Source organism: Monodon monoceros, unplaced genomic scaffold (assembly GCF_005190385.1).
Source record: "Monodon monoceros isolate NGI ecotype Baffin Bay Population unplaced genomic scaffold, NGI_Narwhal_1 Super_Scaffold_12, whole genome shotgun sequence".
In the NCBI taxonomy this organism is placed as follows: Eukaryota; Metazoa; Chordata; class Mammalia; order Artiodactyla; family Monodontidae; genus Monodon; species Monodon monoceros.
This window is the reverse complement of record NW_021703768.1, coordinates 115,061,702-115,082,014: the sequence shown is the minus strand read 5'-3', so window position 1 is coordinate 115,082,014 and position 20,313 is coordinate 115,061,702. Positions and strand designations below refer to the sequence as shown.

The window sequence follows — 20,313 nt, the reverse complement described above, 5'->3', positions numbered from 1 at the left end:
ATAAAACGCTTGTACCACTATTTTTGGACTTACTAGCTTTAGATGTTATCTGTTGACTTCTCACAGGAGAATAATTGTGCTTTCATAGACGTCCCCCTCATATACATACACTGTTCCCCTCTCTTTATTCTTCTAACATCATTTCTACAGCTGAGATAAGTTATAATTAGTTTTTTATCAGAAAACTTTTTGTTCAGTAAGGCAGTTAATAAAATGCTTTTTCTTTTACACAGTGACTGCTACAACTGCTAACTCTTGTAAGACAGATACACTGAACAGTCTTCTCAGTATATCAGATAATCTGTTGAGTCCATTTTATTTTTCTTGGAGACATTCTCCCGGCTAGAGCTTGTCATCTTGCTATTTTAATGGGGTTTTCAGAGGGAGTAGTGATGAACATGAATGTTCAGCCCACCATGTTTAGCTGGAAAGAAGTCTTCATTGGTATTTATTTCAACTTGAGGACGAAGGTCATGAGTGACCTAGGAAACAGATCTGGTCATATGAATCAATAGATTCAGTCATGGCCACGTCCTTCTCTTGCAGTAAAGCCTCTCATTCTTCCCCCTGCCCAAACAAACGCCAGCATAGCTGCTGTCTGTTCTGTGTCTCATGTCCAGCTAATGTCTGGAAGTTAACTGAGGACCTGCTGGCTGCCCACCTGCCAGCTCCCTGTGCTGTGTTAGCCCCTTGATCCACAAGTCAACAAGCATTTCTTCTGTTTTTCAGCATCCTTTTTTGCTCTCATCAAGCCCCAGAGCCCAGGAGCCTACACAGACTCTCATTTCTTCCTGAGGTCTGTTTCTGAGGACACAAATGGGACCAGTTGTTAGGATGATGTCAGTGATGATGATTTTTGTGAAGGACGTTCCCCAGTCACCCCAATTCTGAATTCCTCTGACTCTTCCTGGCCCTAATCCTTGACTCTCCTGCTTCTCTGCTGTCCCTCCTGTGTCTGCCTTTCCCAGCATTGTACCCCACTTCCTTTCTGTTCTCAGGGAGCCGTGGCTAGTCCAGCCCTCTCTAGTCCAGCCACTTTCTTGAGGGATGTGTTCAGACTTTGCTTCAGCAGGAGCTGAGAGCTTGGCCAAGGCCCAGGTCAGCTTGTGGACATCTGCTGGTGCAGCGGCAAAGGGACAGTGCTTAGACACCAGAAGGTCTCTGTCTCTCTTCCTGGTCTCCCCTCCCCAGCCCTCTCCTTCTATAGAGTGCACGTGCTTGCATGCACACAGCAGGTATCACATCCTTTTGTAGTTGGCTTACAAGGTCGTCTGAGGTTTGGGCCGTGTACTGAACCCCACCTTTAACAAAGGCTCCCAGGTTCTTCTGGCTTGGCTCTCCCCTACTTTCAAAATCTGTGTTTTCTCCCTTTGCCCTTTTCACTGTCTGATGGTGAGACTCACCTGTGGGAGAGTGGGGAGGATGCAGTTGGGAACATATCGTGGTCTTGGTGCTCCTAGGTCCTGATCTGGGCGTGGTGATTGGGTTCTGCAGCATTGTGGGTGTGTGTAGGCAGTGTCCTGGTGAATTACTTTTAGCTAGCATTTACTGAGCTCTACTTTGGGTCACATCCTGGGCTAAGCATTTTATGTGCACTTAATGCATACAACAGCTGAGGAAACTAAGGCACAGAGGGGTGAAGTAATTTGTTGAGGTCATTTGGAAGAGACAGACAGGATTCAAACCCAGACAGTGTTTACTCCAGAGCCATGTTTTTAACTGCTACATTCTGTGGCTTCCAGGCCCAGTTTGGACGTAGGGTGGCTCCGTGAATCAGTAACTGTGGAGTGTTGGTGGCTAGAGCTGGCATCTTCCATCGGAAGTGTGAGCCTTGAAGTCTGTGCCATGCAATTACCAAATCCCAACAACCAAGTAGTGTTGACAGACGGCCAGCTGTCTCTGCTAGATGTGGGGTGTTTAGTCATCTTGGGGTGGAGAAGTGAGACGTGGATATCTTCTCCTCCCCCTTGGGAGGCTGCCTCCCAGGAGCACGTGGAGGCAGCCCCCTCACTGCACGCATGAGTCCTCCTCCTTTCCCTGTCTCGGTCAGCGTGACTTAGGGCTGAGAGCCTTCTGCCTGTCGTTCAGGCCTTCTGTGGAGCCTGGGACCAGCTCCTGGATAGTTTCCTTTGCAGCCGTCAGCTGTGCACAGCAGGGAAAATAAAAATCGTATTTTTAAGGTAGTGTGGTAATGCAGAGGTTGATGAGACCGTGATGAGAAGACAGAAGAAGCAGTGTGAAGGTAAGACTTCACACGGTGCAGTGCTTAGAGAAGGAAATAAAAAATGATTATCTGTGCTCACTCCCTTGCACCCACCCACTGCTGTGGGCCTGCTTTGTGTCTTTGATCTTGCACCGATTGACTTGAGATGGAACCTGGCGGCTCTGCCATTGCTGCCTGCTGAGACAGAGCAGCCACCTCGTCCCATTTTAACTGTGGGGGTGTGGGTACCGGCCAGAGTCACACACAAGGGGCAGCATCAGCCCCTGCGGTCACAGGCTTCCCTGGCCCAATGCCTCGAGTTAGGAGGTATTTTAGCCCACAGACTACGAGGAGACCTTCCAGATCAGAACCAGGGGTCACACCAGCCAACACTTTGGAGCTGAGTGGCCCTAGGCCTGTTTTCTTCTCTCTCTGATGGGGGTAGTTCATCCTGCCTTGTTTCCAGGATGGTTTCGGGGTCAGGGGGACCGGGAGGTGAGCCCCCTGCAGAAGTAGGTGCCACCCAGGGCCGTGCTCTGGAGCCTCCCTGCCACTCACGCCATCTGTAGTAAGAGAGCCTCAGAGCTGGGACCTGGTGGAGAGATGGGACTCCTCGGGTCACCACCACTGCCCCTGCTGCAGACTGCTTGCACTTTGGGGGAGGAGGACCATTTCCAGAGCTTCTGATTGTGGTTTCTCTGTATGCAGATACACAGCTGGGTATGTCCTGCCTCCCCCTCTTCCCTAGTCTCTGGCCAGCTGGCCTCTGCCTTAGCCTGTCCATAGCCCCAAGCTGTGCCTCAATTCTGTTCCTCTTCCTTCTCTAAGATGAGCTTTCTTTTTGTTATTATTGCTATTGTTATTGCTATCTTAATACAAAACCACCTGTGATTATTACAGAAGCAGCTGACAGGCAGAAAGAGCAGGAAAAGCACCACAATCCTACCCAGTGGGAGTCACGGGCAGCGCCCTGGTATATAGCTTTCCCAGTCTTTTTCATTCCACGTGTATGTTTTCCAGCCTAAAAAAATCTTAGCAGTATATTCTGAACAACTTTCCGTGTCAGCAGACATATTTCTATACCATTATTTTAAAACTTTAGAGAATGTATTCAATAAAAGCAACTTGTACCCGTGATAAAAGTTTCAAACAGGACACAAGGTATAAAATGCTCAGCTGATCTTCTCCCAGGCCCTCTTAAGGGAGCAGGGCACTCTCTTGGGTATCCCTACAAAATATGTATATATTACACTTTTTAACTTACACAAATAGAAGCCTTCTGTACTCATTATACTTAAAAAAAAATTTTTTTTTTACTTAGTACAATATCTTGGAGTTCTTGGCAGACCCTTGTGTACGGCTACATCTTACTCTTTTTGTCTACTGCATCATAGGGATGAACTGTAATGAACTACAATTTATTTAAGTAGTCCTCTCTTGATGAACATTAATGTTACCAGTTTTTTTCTTTTACATAAAATGCTTTAGCAAGAATTACTTTATGTAATATTTTGGAGTAAACTTGCTGCTTTGTAAGTAATAGTGAGCTTGTACCTGTAGGGTACCATCTTAGCAGCATAAAGTAGCTGAAAGAGAGTGAGCATTAAAAAAAGATACTGCCAAATTGCTGTCTAAAAGAGGAACTACTTTTAAGGTCGACGATGGCCTTCTGATAAGTCTTCATACCCCTGGCGAAGGTGGACACAGCATGCCTCTGCCGGGCTGGAGCACGACCTCTTTCCACCCTATTTGATTTCCTGTTTGGAATGGGCCTTTTTCTTCCTGCTGTGGCAGTCCCTTCTGCTTCCTCTGGGTCCAGTTTCCCCTTCAGGGTTATGCCCCCAGATTTTTGCTGTGATATATGTTATTCTGGGCTGGGGGAGGGTGAGTCCCATAGTTAGAAGCTGACTGCTCAGACCCTTGCCCCCAGCTGATGGTATCATAGTTCTCCTAGGTAACTGGGAAAAGGACCCTAGTGTTTTGCACAGCCTGTTTCTTTTTCTTTTTAAAAAATTTTTTATGGGAGTATAGTTGCTTTACAATGTTGTGTTAGTTTCTACTGTACAGCAAAGTGAATCAGCTATATGTATACACATATCCCCTCTTTTTTGGACTTCCTTCCCACTTAGGTCACCACAGAGCATTGAGTAGAGGTCCCTGTGCTATACAGCAGGTTCTCATTAGTTATCTATTTTATACATAGTATCAATAGTGTATATATGTCAATTCCAATCTCCCAATTCCTCCCACCCCCTCCCCCTTGGTATCCATATGTTTGTTCTCTACATCTGTGTCTCTATTTCTGCTTTGTAAATAAGATTATCTATACCAATTTTTTCAGATTCCAAGTATGCATTAATATACGATATTTGTTTTTCTCTTTCTGACTGACTTCACTCTGTATGACAGTCTCTAGGTCCCTCCACGTCTCTACAAATGACCCAATTTCGTTCCTTTTTATGGCTGTGTGATATTCCATTGTATATATATGTACCACGTCTATCGATGGACATTTAGGTTGTTTCCATGTCCTGGCTATTATAAATAGTACTGCAATGTACACTGGGGTGCATGTGTCTTTTTGAATTATGGTTTTCTCTGGGTATATGCCCAGTTGTGGGATTGCTGGGTCGTATGGTAATTCTATTTTTAGCTTTTTAAGGAAGCTCCATACTGTTTGCCACAATGGTTGTATCAATTTACATTCCCACCAACAGTGAAAGAAGGTTCCTTTTTCTCCACACCCTCTCCAGCATTTATTGTTTGTAGATTTTGTGATGATGGCCATTCTGACCAGTGTGAGGTGATATCTCATTGTAGCTTTTTTTTTTTTTTTTTTTTTGCGGTACGTGGGTCTCTCACTGTTGTGGCCTCTCCCGTTGTGGAGCACAGGCTCCAGACGCGCAGGCTCAGCAGCCATGGCTCATGGGCCCAGCCGCTCTCCGGCATGTGGGATCCTCCCAGACCGGGGCACAAACCCATGTCCCCTGCATCGGCAGGGGGACTCTCAACCACTGCGCCCTCAGGGAAGCCCCTCATTATAGTTTTGATTTGCATTTCTCTAATAATTAGTGATGTTGAGCATCTTTTCATGTGCCTCTTGGCCATCTGTATGTCTTCTTTGGAGAAATGTCTGTCTCGATCTTATGCCCATTTTTTGATTGGGTTGCTTGTTTTTTTGATATTGAACTGCATAAGCTGTTTGTATATTTTTGGAGGTTAATCCTTTGTCACTTGCTTCATTTGCAAATGTTTTCTCCCATTCTGAAGGTTGTCTTTTCATCTTGTTTATGATTTCCTTTGCTGTGCAAAAGCTTTTAAGTTTAATTAGCTCCCATTTGTTTGTTTTTATTCTCATTAGTCTAGGAGGTGGGTCAAAAAAGATCTTGCTGCAATTTATGTCATAGAGTGTTCTGCCTGTGTTTTCCTCTAAGAGTTTTATAGTGTCTGGCCTTCCATTTAGGTCTTTAATCCATTTTGAGTTTATTTTTGTGTGTGGTGTTAGGGAGTGTTCTAATTTCATTCTTTTACATGTAGCTGTTCAGTTTTCCCAGCACCACTTATTGAAGAGGCTGTCTTTGCTCCATTGTATATTCTGGCCTCCTTTGTCATAAATTAGGCGACCATATGTGTGTGGGTTTATCTCTGGACTTTCTATCCTGTTCCATTGATCTGTATTTTTATTTTTGTGCCAGTACCATATTGTCTTGATTACTGTAGTTTTGTAGTATAGTCTGAAATCAGGGAGCCTGATTCTTCCAGCTCTGTTTTCCTTTCTCAAGATTGCTTTGGCTATTCGGAGTCTTCTGTGTTTCCATACAAATTGTAAAATTTTTTGTTCTAGTTCTATGAAAAATGCCATTGGTAATTTGATAGGGATTGCATTTGAATCTGTAAATTGCTTTGGGTGGTGTAGTCATTTTCACAGTATTGATTCTTCCAATCCAAGAACATGGCATATCTCGCCATCTGTTTGTGTCATCTTTGATTTCTTTCATCAGTATCTTATAGTTTTCTGCATAAGAAAACTTTTTGTCTCCCTAGGTAGGTTTATTCCTAGATATTTTAGTCTTTTTGTTGCAATGGTAAATGGGGTTGTTTCCTTAATTTGTCTTTCTGATCTTTTGTTGTTAGTGTATAAGAATGCAGGAGATTTCTGTGTATTAATATTGTATCCTGCGACTTCTTATATCTCACTGTTATTGTTTCCAGGGACTGCTTAATATTTAACTTCAGAGGCTTGGGCCCAGGTTTATGGGGACTTTGTTATTTGGTAATTGGATGGCCATGCACTGGACCATCAGCAGAGCTGGTTGGGAGGGATATTAATGGGACCCTGTTAATAAAATGGCAATTAAAATTCTTTGGACATTTTGTTCACATCAGTCTGCCAAAGCTGAGCTGAAACCCTCCAGCCATGGGATGGAAAAGCCATCGAATTTCACGTGTTTGTGGAGAGAAATGGCCTGTTTTTTCGATTGATGGAGTCATTTGAGACCATGGAATGAAGTAATTAAACTAAGGGCAGCAAAAAACTTTGACAAAGCATTTTAAAACACACGAACCTCTGACTCACTGAGGGTCATCTTGTGAAATTGCTGCCTCCAACTTGGCATCATAAAGTAATAATGGTGGTGATGATCATGGTGGGAGTTTCTACCATTTCTGAACACTTGCAAGGTGCCAGGCATGGTGCTACACACTCATAACTATAAGAGGCCACATAACTATCAGAAGTAGTTATTACTTTCCCAACTTATAGATGAAGAAATGGAAGCCCCAGAGAAGTTTAGTAACTTGCTCCAGATCACATAGTTTGTGAGTGGCAATGCCAAGATTCATGATGAGGCTGTCTCCAGGGCCTGTGCTCTGAGCCCACTGTTTATTTTCACATCTTCCCAGGCCAGTTCAGCCTCTCTGTCCATGGCGGTTGCCTCACTCCTACCTCTGCTTCTACCTTGAAGGTGGCAAGTGAAGTATTAGTGCAGATGCAGGTATTTTTTGTTGTTAGTTGTTCTCCTTGTTGGGATTTTAGGAAACTTCCCTGTTCCTTCCATACTCTGGAGAACAGGGAACTTTGTTGTTGTTGAATCAGTAGCACTGATAACTGGGTAGTTTTGATATAGCCCTTTGCTCTGTGTGTGTGTGATAGAGAGAAAGGGGAGGTACAACATATATACTTCTGGAATTAGGTCGACGTGGAAAGAGAGCTTGTATCCCACCATCCCTGGGAGAGTGGAGTCAGTGAAATTTAGAGTCTGAGGGCTGGTGGTCGTGACCCCTTGTGGGAAGAGGTCAAGGTAGATCTGTGTTACTTCTCTGTGGGAGCTGAGCCTTCTCCCTGGAGCAAGGAAACTGTGGGCCTTGAAAGCCAAATATTGATTCAAGAAAGCTTACCTCTGCCCTCCCAAAATAGGATAATGGAGAGAGAAATTTAAATCAGCTGTTTTCTTTTTTTACCCTGCTAAAATGTTTTGATTCTGTTTGTGTGTCCACCTGTGTCAGCCATTCATTCCTGGGAGCATGATCAGTGGTTCCATTCGAAGGGACTCATACCTTTTATGCTGGGGCCACTGGCCCTGGAATAACTGGGTTCATTTCGTCCCTGCAGGTCAAAGAAGTTATAGATGGGTTATTGTCTGGGCTTGTAGTTTAGTTGAACCTGATCAAAGGCTTAGGTTTATTTCATCCCATCAAGAGGGAGAAATGGACTTGGGACTTGATTGAGAGGTTGCCTGAGCCCTAGGCAGTCCTGAAGAATGGACAAGGGAGCACAGTAATTGCAGAGCTCAGTATCTGCAGACATTGTCCTAGACACTGAGGATTCACCTTCACACAGACAGATTCAAATGAGACAGACCCTGCCCTCATGGGACTCATAGTCCCAGTATGAGAGGAAGACCTCAGGTGGTAAGACAGGTTGACTAGCAGTATGAACATTTTAATTTCCTATTTGGGTGGCTTTGGGAACACAGAAGAATATCACGGCATCTAGCCTGGAAGACAGGTGGATTAGAGAAAGATTTCAATCCAAGGGCTGGGTCTGAGATTTGAATCCAGGTCTGATGCCAAAATGTTTAGAACACTACTACTCTTAAGATTTTTTTTTAAAGAAATATCTTTAGGTTCCTGTTTCTTTCTCTCTCTGCAGTATCCCTAAGAGGGATTCTTAGGGTGCTCTGATGTCTATATTGAATTTTACCAAAATGGCCTGCTCAGGACAAGTTTTTATTATCTTGAGGACTATAATACTTATCAGAATGTTTGTTATTATATTCAGATAGCCTTAATTTCAAAACCTGGCTCTACCACTTTACTGCCGTATGATACTAAGCTCATAACTTAGGCTTTCCAAGCCTCCATTTCTCCATCTGTAAAATGGAGATATTGATATTCACTTCAGCTGGGCTTTTGGAAGATATAAGTGACATAATATATATAAAATACCTAGTACAGTGTCAGCTGTTTTTAGGAAGAGCCATTAACTTTCTCCAGGCCTGCTTCCTTGAAAAGACCCAAATATGCCTCCTTTCCTAGGAATGTGCCACCCAATTTCCTCATCCTTTCAACATTGGGAAGATATGCGTGTGTTGCTTGCCAGGGAAAGGATTTGCAGTTGTCTGGTGCCCCTCCCCTTCTCCAAAATTTCTCATCCAAATGGACAGGAACAGATCCATTAATGTTTCATTAATCAAAACTTGGATTTTTTTTTTTTTTTGGAGAAGGAAGGCTTTATTATTATTTGCAGCAAGTAGGGAGAACCCTGGAGATCTTTCCCAAAGCAGTGTTTCCAAAACTTGGATTTTTAAAATATTTATAATAATACTTTTTATTTGGGTACAGAGGGGAAATAAAGAGCTATCTTTTAATCCTGAAATTCTAGACTTACATATTTGTGACCAAACAGTATCTATACATTTGTATTCTGCATTTTCTCTTAATGTTATGATTTTTTGTTATTATTATAATCTCTTAAATCATGTTTTCCCTTTATATTCCATAAGCAAAAACTTAGTCAAATGAAGAGAAAAATTAAATACCTAATAACTTAAACAACTCACTATTTCCATTCCAAAACTTGGATCCTAAACAGTGTTTGCTACTTATAGTGAAGCCTGGTTAATTGGGACTCTCAGTCAGAATGGTTAATTAATTGACTTTTTTTTTTTCCTGTTTACACTCCTCCCTAAAGGAAAAAAAAGCAAAAAGACAAGAAAAGTTAGAGTTTATTTTGGAGAGTCCCCCTTCAAGGGGCTAGCCCATGGTTGAAAGATACTACGCCCCTGCATATTTCACCCGTCCCCCAAGATTGAGCCTTGCCTGTCTCTCCTGCATCTCTGGGAGCCTGGCACAGGATGCTCTATACATATTTGTTAGATGAATGAAGACACAGCCTACCCTCTAGCTAGACTGAGCTATTGCTGTTCTCTAGTCATGCTCTGAATTTGCCTGCTTTTATTTAACTTGGAATGCCTCTCCCAGTCATGGCCCTGTGGACTTTGGGTTGAAGTTGCTGGTGCCTTGTTTTACCCTTTTGTAAGCCAGTGGCCTCCTTGTAGGCATCGGCTCTGCTTTCTTCATTTTTTGAAGAAACACTGTATTTGGCACATCACGTATGAACAGTTATTGAGCACTTACAATGGTCTCAGGAAATGTGAGTTACATATATTTGCTTATCTAATGCCCATAACACCTCTATGAGATAGGTGCTATTATTCTCTCTATTTAATAGATGAGAATACTGAAGGCTTCAGTATTCTCATCTGAAGAAATTGAGTAACTTATATCACTAGAAAGTTTGTGGAACTCAGTGGAATAAAGTAGGTCTCTTAAGACCTTTGAGGTCCACAGCCTTGCCTGCAGGACCTGCAGTCTCAAAGGATGACTCTGATGCTGCGGAAACGCTTCTCTGTTGGAGAGCGGTCCTGCCCACAGAACTGGACTTCGTGACTCAGGAACATGGGCGCATAATATCCCTCCTTCATTTCTAAAGAGTTTCTTATAGATCTCAAAATGGGCTAATACATAGTATCATTTTTGAACTTCAAAACAACCTGGAGACTGAGGTCAGGCATTACCATCCCATTTTATGATTCATGAAGCCAAAGCCTGGAAAGAAGTGACTGTAAGAGGTGGAGCTGGGACTTGAACCCAGGTCTTCTGATTGTTAGCCACAGTTTGTCACTACATTCTCCCTTAATACATTCACAGCAAAGCAAAACAAATTAAAAAAAATCTCCAAACAAACAAACAAGTGTTAAAGGTAGAAGCTGATTCTCAGGGTGGTATCTTCTGGTAGCATAGTGGGTTCTTTCCAGGAAGAGGCTGGGAAGAGCGCTGACTTGAGTACAAAGTCTTCTGGGGAGCTCCTGTCTCCCAGGAAACTGAGTTAGCCAGAGTATCCTGTTCCTGTTTTTTCTGTCCTGTTGTGTCTTGAGTGTTGCTAACAGAAAGGGGACTCTGGTCCCCAGACTCTGGGCCCTGTGTCCTCAGACCAAAGGGGGAAGGGAAGGAGTTTTTGTCTGGGCCCCTTCTTTGTGTCCCCCTGTTCATGCCTCGCAAATCTCCTGGATCTCGGGATGCCAGCCCTGGGTGAGAAGCTCCTGCCCAATACCTCCCTTGTTGCCTCCTCCCCACCAGATGCTCCTTCCTGGGAGGATTTCTGAAGGTTTTCAGTGGGAGGTTCCTGATGGGCAAATAAGCAGCTGACTTCAGAGAGAAGGGACCCAGATTCACATCCTGCAATGCCCCAGAGTGTGAGAGATGGGGAGGTGTGGGGGGCTGACTACTTCCTGCCTTGGTTTATCTTTGAGGACTTCTGGTTTGTTCACCAAGTCACCTAGGGTACACATCACCGCACTTCTATTTTCCTCCTTTTCAAAACCCAAGCTCATCTGCTTTTGGCTTTCTGAGCTCTGAGGAAGAATTCCTTACAGCTCAGAATTTTACTTTCTCACCTCCTCCTGTTCTTTTCACTCCTCCAAATGTTAGGTTTTTCAGTCAACCAAAGATAAAGGTGGGAAGACCAGGTATGGCTCTGGGCCACAGGGATGTAGGCACTGGTTTTCCTGACTCACCTGCTGAGCTCAGCCGAGGCTGGTCCACAGAGCCTCCCTGTCCTATACTTTGTCAGTTTTCTCTCTGCTGTTTCTTGGGTGTTGCCAACACATTGGGAGACTCTGGTCCAAAGACTTCTTGGGCTAGAAAGAGTGTATAGGGAGAATCCTGTTACTTTCCAAGCCTCCAGGCCAAGAATGAATTCCCATTGTCCAAAAAAAATTGTTTACTTGCTTTTATTTAAAAATCTTTAGGAATGGACACTTTAAAAATAACTATCTAGTCTTAAATATTCCCATAGTTAGGGAGGTGTTTTGAATGTCATACTTAAAATCTATGCTTTAACTAAAGGCTTTTTTCTGTTGACATATAGAGAAGTAAGGCTAGCTTCTTACGTTTTGACAGCTGCTTCCGTTTGTAAAAGATCTGACTTTTAAATTTGTCTTGTCTTGTACAAGCATCCCTGAGCCTCAGGACGGGTGAGCTTTAATAGTGGCTTCAGTTATATCCTTAGGCTGGTGGGGAGAAAGTGGGGAGCCCTCTTTGTCCAGTGAAAGATGGAAAAGATTATTTATAACTCAGTCATTGAGAGTAAAGTATTAACATTTAGGGAATCTGGATGAAAGGCATATGGGAATTCTTTGGATCTGAAATTCTTACAACATAAAAAGTTAAAAATGATTTTTGCAAGAAAAGTATTTAAACCTTAAGTTCTTCATTTGTTTGGTTTTTAAGAAGTTGATGAGTGTGATTAGCATGCTCTGATTTTCCTTTTCATTGTGCAGCTGCAGTAGAGTTGATGTTTCAGCAGCCTCCCAGGCATGGAGGGACTCAGAATCTCACTCCAGGAGCCAGCCAGGCCAAGTGGGGGGTGGGGAGCTTCTGGAATTATCCAAGAAGCTCTCAGGGCAGAGCGGGGCCACCACAGAAGGAAGGGGAGAGGCCTGGAGGGCAAGGAGCACAGATGCTCCTGGGGCGATGGTGCAGGGTTGTGAGAACCGAGGAGGGAGCAAGGTATGGGGCAAATGACAAAGGACGCTGTGACCTCCAGAGTCTGCTACACCAGGAATTGTCAGCCCTTGGGCTGGTTCACTTTGAAGGAGCTTGCAAAACACGTTCTCAATTCCTCTCTCATCAGAGCATGGGAGGGAGTGAGACGTGGTTTTTACCTCCATTGTACAGATGGGGATAATGAGACCCAGGGAAGTGATGCCATTGGCTCAAAGACACAACTCATAAATGCAAAGCCGGGACTTGAATCTAGGTCCTTCTTTCTGAAGTGCATGCTCTTTCACTGGCAAATGCCTCTGTAATAGCAGGATGGCGGCCTGGGCGAATGTCAGGGTAGGAATTGTCCTTGGCATTTCCCTTGTGTGGTCCTCGGGCCTGTGAGTTTTATCTTGTTCGAGTTGTCCCCGAACTCCCCTCCATCTTATAGCCTCTATAGGCTCAGCTGCTGTGGACTGTTCCCAGTGGTGGTGGTGCCAGCTGTGTTGGTGCCACACCTGGACAAAAGCTTAGTTGAGCCTTCTTGTGAACCAGATTCTCACTATAGCAGGCTTGACTTGGGCAAGATGGGATGAACCCTTCTGCCAGCCTTCTAATGTTGACTTCCTACCAGAACCCCCAGAGACTTTGAGCCACACAGCAGTTCTGACCCACTTTTGTTTGGCTGAGCTGCAGGGGGCACCGTCTGCAACTCTGCCAGCCTGTGCCTTGAGGGGAAATGAGCTCAATTAAGTAGGCAGGCCCCTGTGAGGCTTCTCTGCAACACCATTATTAATCTCATGGAGCATGGAAAAAATATAACCGCGCATCTCTCTGCCCCATTTTCCTCTGTGATGATGTTCAGGACAGAGGGTCACACAGGGGGATGCCTTTGCTGCTGAATTAAGAGGCTGGTTTCCCTCCAGCCAGGATGTCTGCCTTTCTCTCTGCCTCCTGCCTCCCCCAGAGCTCCCAGGACTCTGCTCTGAATCCCACAGATTGTCATGGCCTTGGTTCATGGAAGGGCAGGAGTGTGTTATAACTTTGTTTTCTGAACTTCTGCTTTTTTTGGAACAGAGCAGCACTTTCCAGAGGTGATGCTGGGGGAAGAATTTCTTAGCCTAAGTCTGGACCAGGTGTGCAGCTTGATATCCAGTGACAAGCTGACCGTTTCTTCAGAAGAGAAGGTATGACATGGCCCTTCTTTGAAACAGGAGCCTCTCTCGTGAGGTGGTCATGGGAAGGACTTGTGGTTCAATGAGACCTTTTCTCTTTTTCAAATAAAAAAAAAGATCTTATTTTTTTGTCCTTTTTTTTTTTTTAAAAAAAGGCTTTCTGGCCCACGACTGCTACATTCACTTTATGGACCCTTTAAAGAAGGAGTGATGGTGATGATGATGTTGATAGCGACAAAGCTGCCTCCCTTTTTTTTTTTTTTGCCTCCCTTTCTTAAGCGTTTATAGTTTGCCAAGCCCTGTGCTAAGTGCTTGATGTTCTTCAGTTCACTCAGCCTTCACCTCAGCCCTGTGAAGCAGGCATCGCTGTTGTCCTCACATTACAGATGAGGAAACAGACTCAGAGGATTTAATTAGCTTGTTCAAGGTCACTCAGCTGGTTTGCATGTCACCTGGTCTTAACCACAGTCCCACACAGCCTCTTGTGAGTATCACTGAGCATTTAAGCCAGAGCATACCTTTGGGGAACATCTACTCCGATAGGGAATTGGAATTTTTACTGATGAGGAAACCGAGCCCCAGAGAGGGGATAGAAACTGCTGAAGGTCACACGCAGTTTTTCGGTGGCCAAGCCAGGACTAGAACCCAGGTCTCCTGACCCCAGTCCCCTGACTCACTGACCACACACCTCTTCCTCTGTGCTAGAAGCTTGACTTCTGCCCCTGCTGTAGCTGATCTGTGACTGCTGATCTATCCTACTTCCCAGCCTTCCTCATCTCTGACCCTATGCTAGGAATATTCTCTACTTCCCTCTTCACCTGGTTGAATTCCCAAACAGTTCAGATTTTTCTTCTACCAGGAAGAATTTCTTTACTCCAGGAGATTCAGTCTACTGTACTGGAAATAACATACGCTTCCATGTTGGCCACTGGGGTCCAAATCTCATCTCTAGTATTTACAAATCAGTTATGTGACCTTGGGCAAGATATTTTGCTTCTCCATCTACTTCCTCATTTTGTAAAGTGTGGGTAGTAATAGAACATGTTCCACAGGTTGGTTGTGGGGATTGAATGGGATAAGGTATATAAAATGCCTAGTATAGTACCTGCTGCCTAGTGGGTGCCTAGTCAGTGTTAGCTGAATTGATTATTGACTGTGCATCTGGAATTAATCCCTTTTTCCTCTGGGATAACACTTAACCTTGTTCTGCTTTATATTGTAGTTAGTTCTGAGCTGATCTTACCTCCTCCACTCACTTGTGAGTTCCCTGATGGTGGGGACCACACCTTACTCACCTCTGCAGCCTCAGAGATACTCAGTAAATGTTTCTTGAATTGTCCTAGTCCAATCTCAGCATCCAAGCTTGAGGCCCTTTCCTGAGGGAATATTCAAGGAAAAGCCCTTGAGAAGGATTTTATGTTGGAGATGAGACTGCATCCAAAGGTACATGTCCAGAGAATGGGTGTGAAATTCACAAGCCCCTGCCTGTTGTCCTGCAAAAGTCTGATCAAGAAGAAAAGCAGTTGTCAGTTGGAACTATGGGCTGTCCTGAGACTTCAGGGGGATCCCCAGAAGGTGACTGGCACAAGCTGGACTCTTCCGTAGGCTTAGGGAGGTCTCTGCTTCCATTAGCTGATGTGAAACAGCACCTCCAGGGGAAAGAATGCTTCTGGCCAGGCCACAGGCCCCTTCCTGCCCCAGCCTCAGAAATGGAGAGGCTTTCCTCGCTTCTTGCTAAGCTTGTGTACTTTCTTCTCTGGACTGTGCTACCAAATTGGCACAATTTGATGGAATGAACCAGTCATTTGGCTCTGTGAATGTTGGGCTGTTGGCCAGTTTAGGGTCTGCTTGATCATGTCCTCAAGTGTAGTTTGAGAAAATGGAAGCAGGCACATAAGTAGCAGGATTTGAATCAACTTAGGGTGTTGGATTGAGAGGGAGACCCTTCGATCTTAAATTCATCCTGGCCCATCCTCTGAGATCGTAGTAAGTTTTAGGTGAGGGCTTATCTATGCGTGCTATGCCAGGACAGGGGTGGAGGTGGGTTGTTAGTAGGGAGGGGCAGTATAGTGCCCTGGAAACCACTTGGGTTTTGGACTTGGGCAGGACTGGTTCCACACTCAGCTTACTGACCGTATGACCTTGAGAAGTCACTGGTTTCTTTGAACCATAATTTACTTACATGTAAAACTGAAATACTAAGAGTGCCTCCCTTATAGAGTTGTCACGAGGATTAGAGATAATGGGTGAAAAAAAATCGAATACAGTGTTTGATAGGTGCTCAATAAACGGCAGCTATCATTGTAATGATCACAGTTCTCTCTTTGGAGGTACCAGTGATAATGGTAATTGTATTGATTTGCCATTGGTAATGGTGAAACAAAACATGGTGTTAATTGCATCTTTCCAGAAACAAAAAAACATGACAATAGATGTACACTCTTAAAACTTGTCTATAGTGACTTTCATTTATTCATATGCTTACATATGGGTTCCTCTTTCTGTAGAATCAGTTTGGAGTGTAGGTATTTTTCACACTATTGATGTTGTGTATCATATTTGGTTCTCAGAAGTTATGTGTAACTTCAGAGTTATGTGATGCTTTTCAGAAAGTATATTACTCATGATCTTGAACCCTTTGGTATGTTTAAGGTTAGCTATGTAATTTTGAGTCTTATTAATGAATAGTAGGGTTTGGCCTGCATTTTCTCTTTGGCAAAACCCATATGTTTTTTTTCCCCTTAATTGCTCACATATTGCTGGAAGTTAAATAGCTGGAAGCTTTTGACAATTAGGTGTTTGTCATTTGAACGCTAGCCCTTAAGGCTTTGAAAATTCTGTGATCTGTTCCAAGAGGTTTGGTGATTTCTACTCCCTTTAATTACATTGCGTGTGATAGGCATAATCGCTTGCATGCATAATAGCTTTTTCTTGCAATATAGTGAAAATTTTTGAGTGTATTTGAAGTAGTATCAGGGATCTTCATTTAAGTTAAAATCCAACTGATTTAATGTTAACATTTGCAGAAAATTCAATTGCGTCGGCAGTCAAATGACCTGTGTTCAGCGAAATTTACACTTGAACCACAGTATCAGTTATATTATGACTTACTTCTCTACCAGCAGCCCACAGGTTTCTTTCAATGTATATTATAAAATGCAGCCAGGTTTCAGATGCATCTTAAAACTATGCATCTTAAAATAGAGGAAATGTGGTATCTTACTGTTAATGATGACTTCAAGTTTCTGTGGCTGGGCCCAGGCAGCTTGCTTGTTGGAGGTTTGAAAGTATAGGTTCTGCAGCCAGAATAACTGAATTCAATGCTGGCTCCACTACTTTAACAAGCTGAGTGATCTTGGGCCAGTTATTCATCGCCTACCAGAATGTATACACCATGTATAGTCAGGAATTTTGACTATCTTATGGTTGCTTCTAGAGTGGTGTCAGGTCCATGGTAGATACCAAAAAATATTTGTTGAAGGAATGAATAAAAGAACCTAAGTCTCAGTTTTCTCATCTGTGAAGGCGGGTAATGATAGTGTAGTATCTATCTTATAGAGCTCTTCTGAGGATGAAATGAGGTGATACATGTAACCATTGACTGGGGCCTTTCTCAAGGGGAAGCTCTTCCCGGGTCCCATATTGGTCTGGGTGGTTGGCGTGACCTGCGGCTCTGTGCCAGGCAGGAGCTAGGGGTGGTAGCTGTCTCTGGGTCGCCAGCACCCCCAGCACCATCTGGGCCTCTCTGAGGGCTCAGGTGCTGTTCTTCCTCCAAGAGCACTTGCTTTTGCCCACGACTCATCCCCTTCACTACGCTCAAGCTCCTTGAGGGCTGTGAGGGTACCTTAGCCATCTCTGTGTCACGCACAGTCCTGACACAGAGCCCTGGGAGGCACTAGGAGGTGCTCAGCAGACGTTCCCCGAGGGAGTGAAGAGGCAGACTGGGGCTGGGCTCTGCCCTGAGCCAGCAGATATTATGGGGATAATTTTAATATTTTTCCAGAGAATAAGGAGAAATGTGGGAACTAGAGGTCGGAGGGAGGCATGGATCTTTGCCATTTTCTCTCCTGTTTTTCCTCCGTGTGGTTTTTGTTTTAAAATTCCTGTTATTTGAGAGAGGACAAGCGGATGTGGTAGGAATCACAAAATCACTAGTTCTTTGGTTAGGACTTTCCTCCCCTCTCCCCTGCTTACCCCTGCCCAGTGAGAGGGAAAACACAGGGAAGCAAGCCCCTCTCAGGCACCTGATTCTTTCCTATGGGAGGTGTCGCAGGGTTAGAGCTAACCCTGTGAGCAGAAAGCCTGTTTTTTGCATACCCTTTGAGACACGAAGTTCAGCTGTCACCATGGGCAGCCTCATTGACCCAGGGGCAGGATAAGCAACCTTCCAGGACAAACACACTGCAGGGAGAAGAGATATGACTCCTGCGTTCTACTGCAGTTTTGCCACCGAGTTGCTGGTTATTGGACTTTTCGGAATCTTTGCTTTCCTAGCTGGTAAATATCTTTCTACTTCTCAAGAATTCCATGCCTTCTTATGAAACACTATTGAGGCTTCTCAGAGTAAGAACTAACGGGGAAATGGCCACATGTTAGATACAGGTCAGGAAGAAATTGGTTGAGTTTCTTCAAAAAATTAAATTAGTGCCAAGTATGTGTTATAATGAGAAGAACAGGTTAGTTTCTCTCTGCATGATCACATTTTTATGTACTTTTATCTCCTAAAACTCTCATCAGGGGACAGATTCTGATATTTTATCTCCTGGAAGGGCTTGGACCTTGTCTCCTGGGATCATTAGTGTTGCAGGCTCTCCTGTCTGAATTCCTAGCCTCTCCCGCCAGCACCGGTGGTCGGTCTGGGGTGTGGGCAGGAGCTCCTCAGCCAGTAGGCTGGGCTTCAGTGCTTGCTGCTGAGGTATCATCCAGCGCCCAAAGAAGTACATCCTGTGCTTAGGCCGAGCTGTTGGCAGCCCTGCCACACTCTGAGGTCAGCATTCGAGTTGCCAAATCCTTAGCCTGCAGACAATGATGTGGCCTGGGCCCCCGAGTCAGTGTTACCCTTCTTACTGCTCTCCTTTGGAGAGCGCAGTTCAGTAAGTGCCTATGGCGGGAGTACCACCATGCTAGGACCAAAAATCTATCTTGGCTGCTCACTGTGACTATTTCACACATCGCTGAAAAAAAGCTCAGAGTAAGTGAGCTTGGAGTAAGCTCAGAGACATGAGCAAATGCAAAGTGCACAGTTCAACTTTTTACAAAGTGCAACACCCACAAAGCCAGCATCCAGATCAAGGAACAGAGCTCCAGGCCTTCCTCCCAGTCACTGCCCCCCATCCCAAGAAGCCAAGCTACTGTTCTGACTTCTCAGTAGATCAGTTTTGCCAGTTTTTGAACTCTGTATAAATGGAATCCTGGTGTGTGCATGCTTTTGTGCCTGACTTCTTTTACCCAGCATACTGTTTTGCATATCATTTCTAATGCTTACAACGGCTCTCAAGGCCATTTGGAGAGGAGGAGACTAAGGCTTATTGACAATAGACAGCTCTGTGATTTGAAGCTGGCTGTGTCTGCCACCCAGGCCCCTGGTCTTTATTAATGAACCCCCACCCCGATGGGGAGACCCTTACTCATTACTATTCAAGAGCTTGTTGGGAGTTCCCTGGTGGCCTAGTGGTTAGGACTCTGGCCTTTCACTGCCATGGCCCGGGTTGAATCCCTGGTTGGGATCCCGTGAGCTGTTGGACCTTTCCCCTTGCCAGTGAAGGGCTCCCCCCTTTACTCAGTGTGCAGGAACATCTGGCTTGGCTGTCTCAGTGACTTAGGGGGTGGGGTAGAAGGATCGGGTTCATCTGGTATTTTCTGGCCAAGGCTTGTGCTTATGTTGGAGGTGTGAGCCGAGGACGATGAAATCCAATTTCCTCCATCTCCTTTCCACATAGCAACCTCGTAGCACTCAAGAAATTGGTTCTGGAACATGAAGCAGTGAGGAAATGATGCTATTTCTTTGTCTAAAAGTGAAACCCTAAGCGTGCCGTGTGGGCAGCCAATTATTTCATCGTGGGGCCCATGAAAAGTATTTTCATCCAAGTAGACATCACCCTGTCTCATGATTGAGGCCACAGGGTCTCTGCTTAGATTTTACAGACCAGGGGTTGACACAGTTTTCCTTTAAAGGGCCAGACAGTAAATATTTTAGGCTTTTGTGGGCCACAGAGCCTCAGTTCAGCTCTGCTGTTGAAGTGTGAAAGCAGCCATAGATGATTTGTCATGAGTGAGTGTGGCTGTGTTCCAGGGAAATTTTATTTACAAAAACAGGTGCATGTGGCCTGTTGGCTGAGGTTTGCCAGCTGGGTAGCTGCTGAGAATAACAGGTAAGAGCCTGAGCCCTGGAGATGGGCTTGTGTGGGCCCAGCCCTGCTGCTTTCTGCCTCTGGACTTGGATGAGTCAGTCAATAAGGGGCAGGAGTGTCTACTCAGTGGCCGTCAGGAGAGTCCGTGGTTACAGTGTCTCTGGGGAGTGTGGCTCAGGGCCTGACACAGCATGGACATGAGCTGCTGCTGCTGCTACCTGTTGCCCCTTTGCCTTGGCCAGTCCTTTGATGGCAGGGGCCGTTGGGAGTGATTTTAGGCACATAGGCTACTTGGAAGTTTATTTGCTTATTTTCCAAGCATGATGTCTAAATGAAAAAAATATGCAGCCTTCTCTAGCTGCTGAGAAGGTCACCGTTGCTGCCGAGTGCCGTGGCTTTCACAGCTGAGTAGGTAAACAGTGCAACTGAGTGGAACCAGTTAGACAAGTCAAGCCAAAAATAAAGATAAGGTTAAATATCAACGTCATTAGACTCAGCCTGCTTTGCAGCTTTTATAACAAAGACTAAGCTGGTTGACAGG

General features: G+C 44.7%; 1 protein-coding gene across 1 annotated transcript in view; it reads left to right on the top strand.

Moving 5' to 3' along the window:
* The window catches only part of KLHL3 (kelch like family member 3), a 110,651-nt gene that overhangs the window by 49,940 nt on the left and 40,398 nt on the right, over window positions 1–20,313 (top strand). Inside the window, exon 6 of the mRNA XM_029218957.1 lies at window positions 13,325–13,434. Coding sequence (XP_029074790.1) covers window positions 13,325–13,434 — 110 coding nt within the window. The remainder of the gene's footprint in view (window positions 1–13,324; window positions 13,435–20,313) is intronic.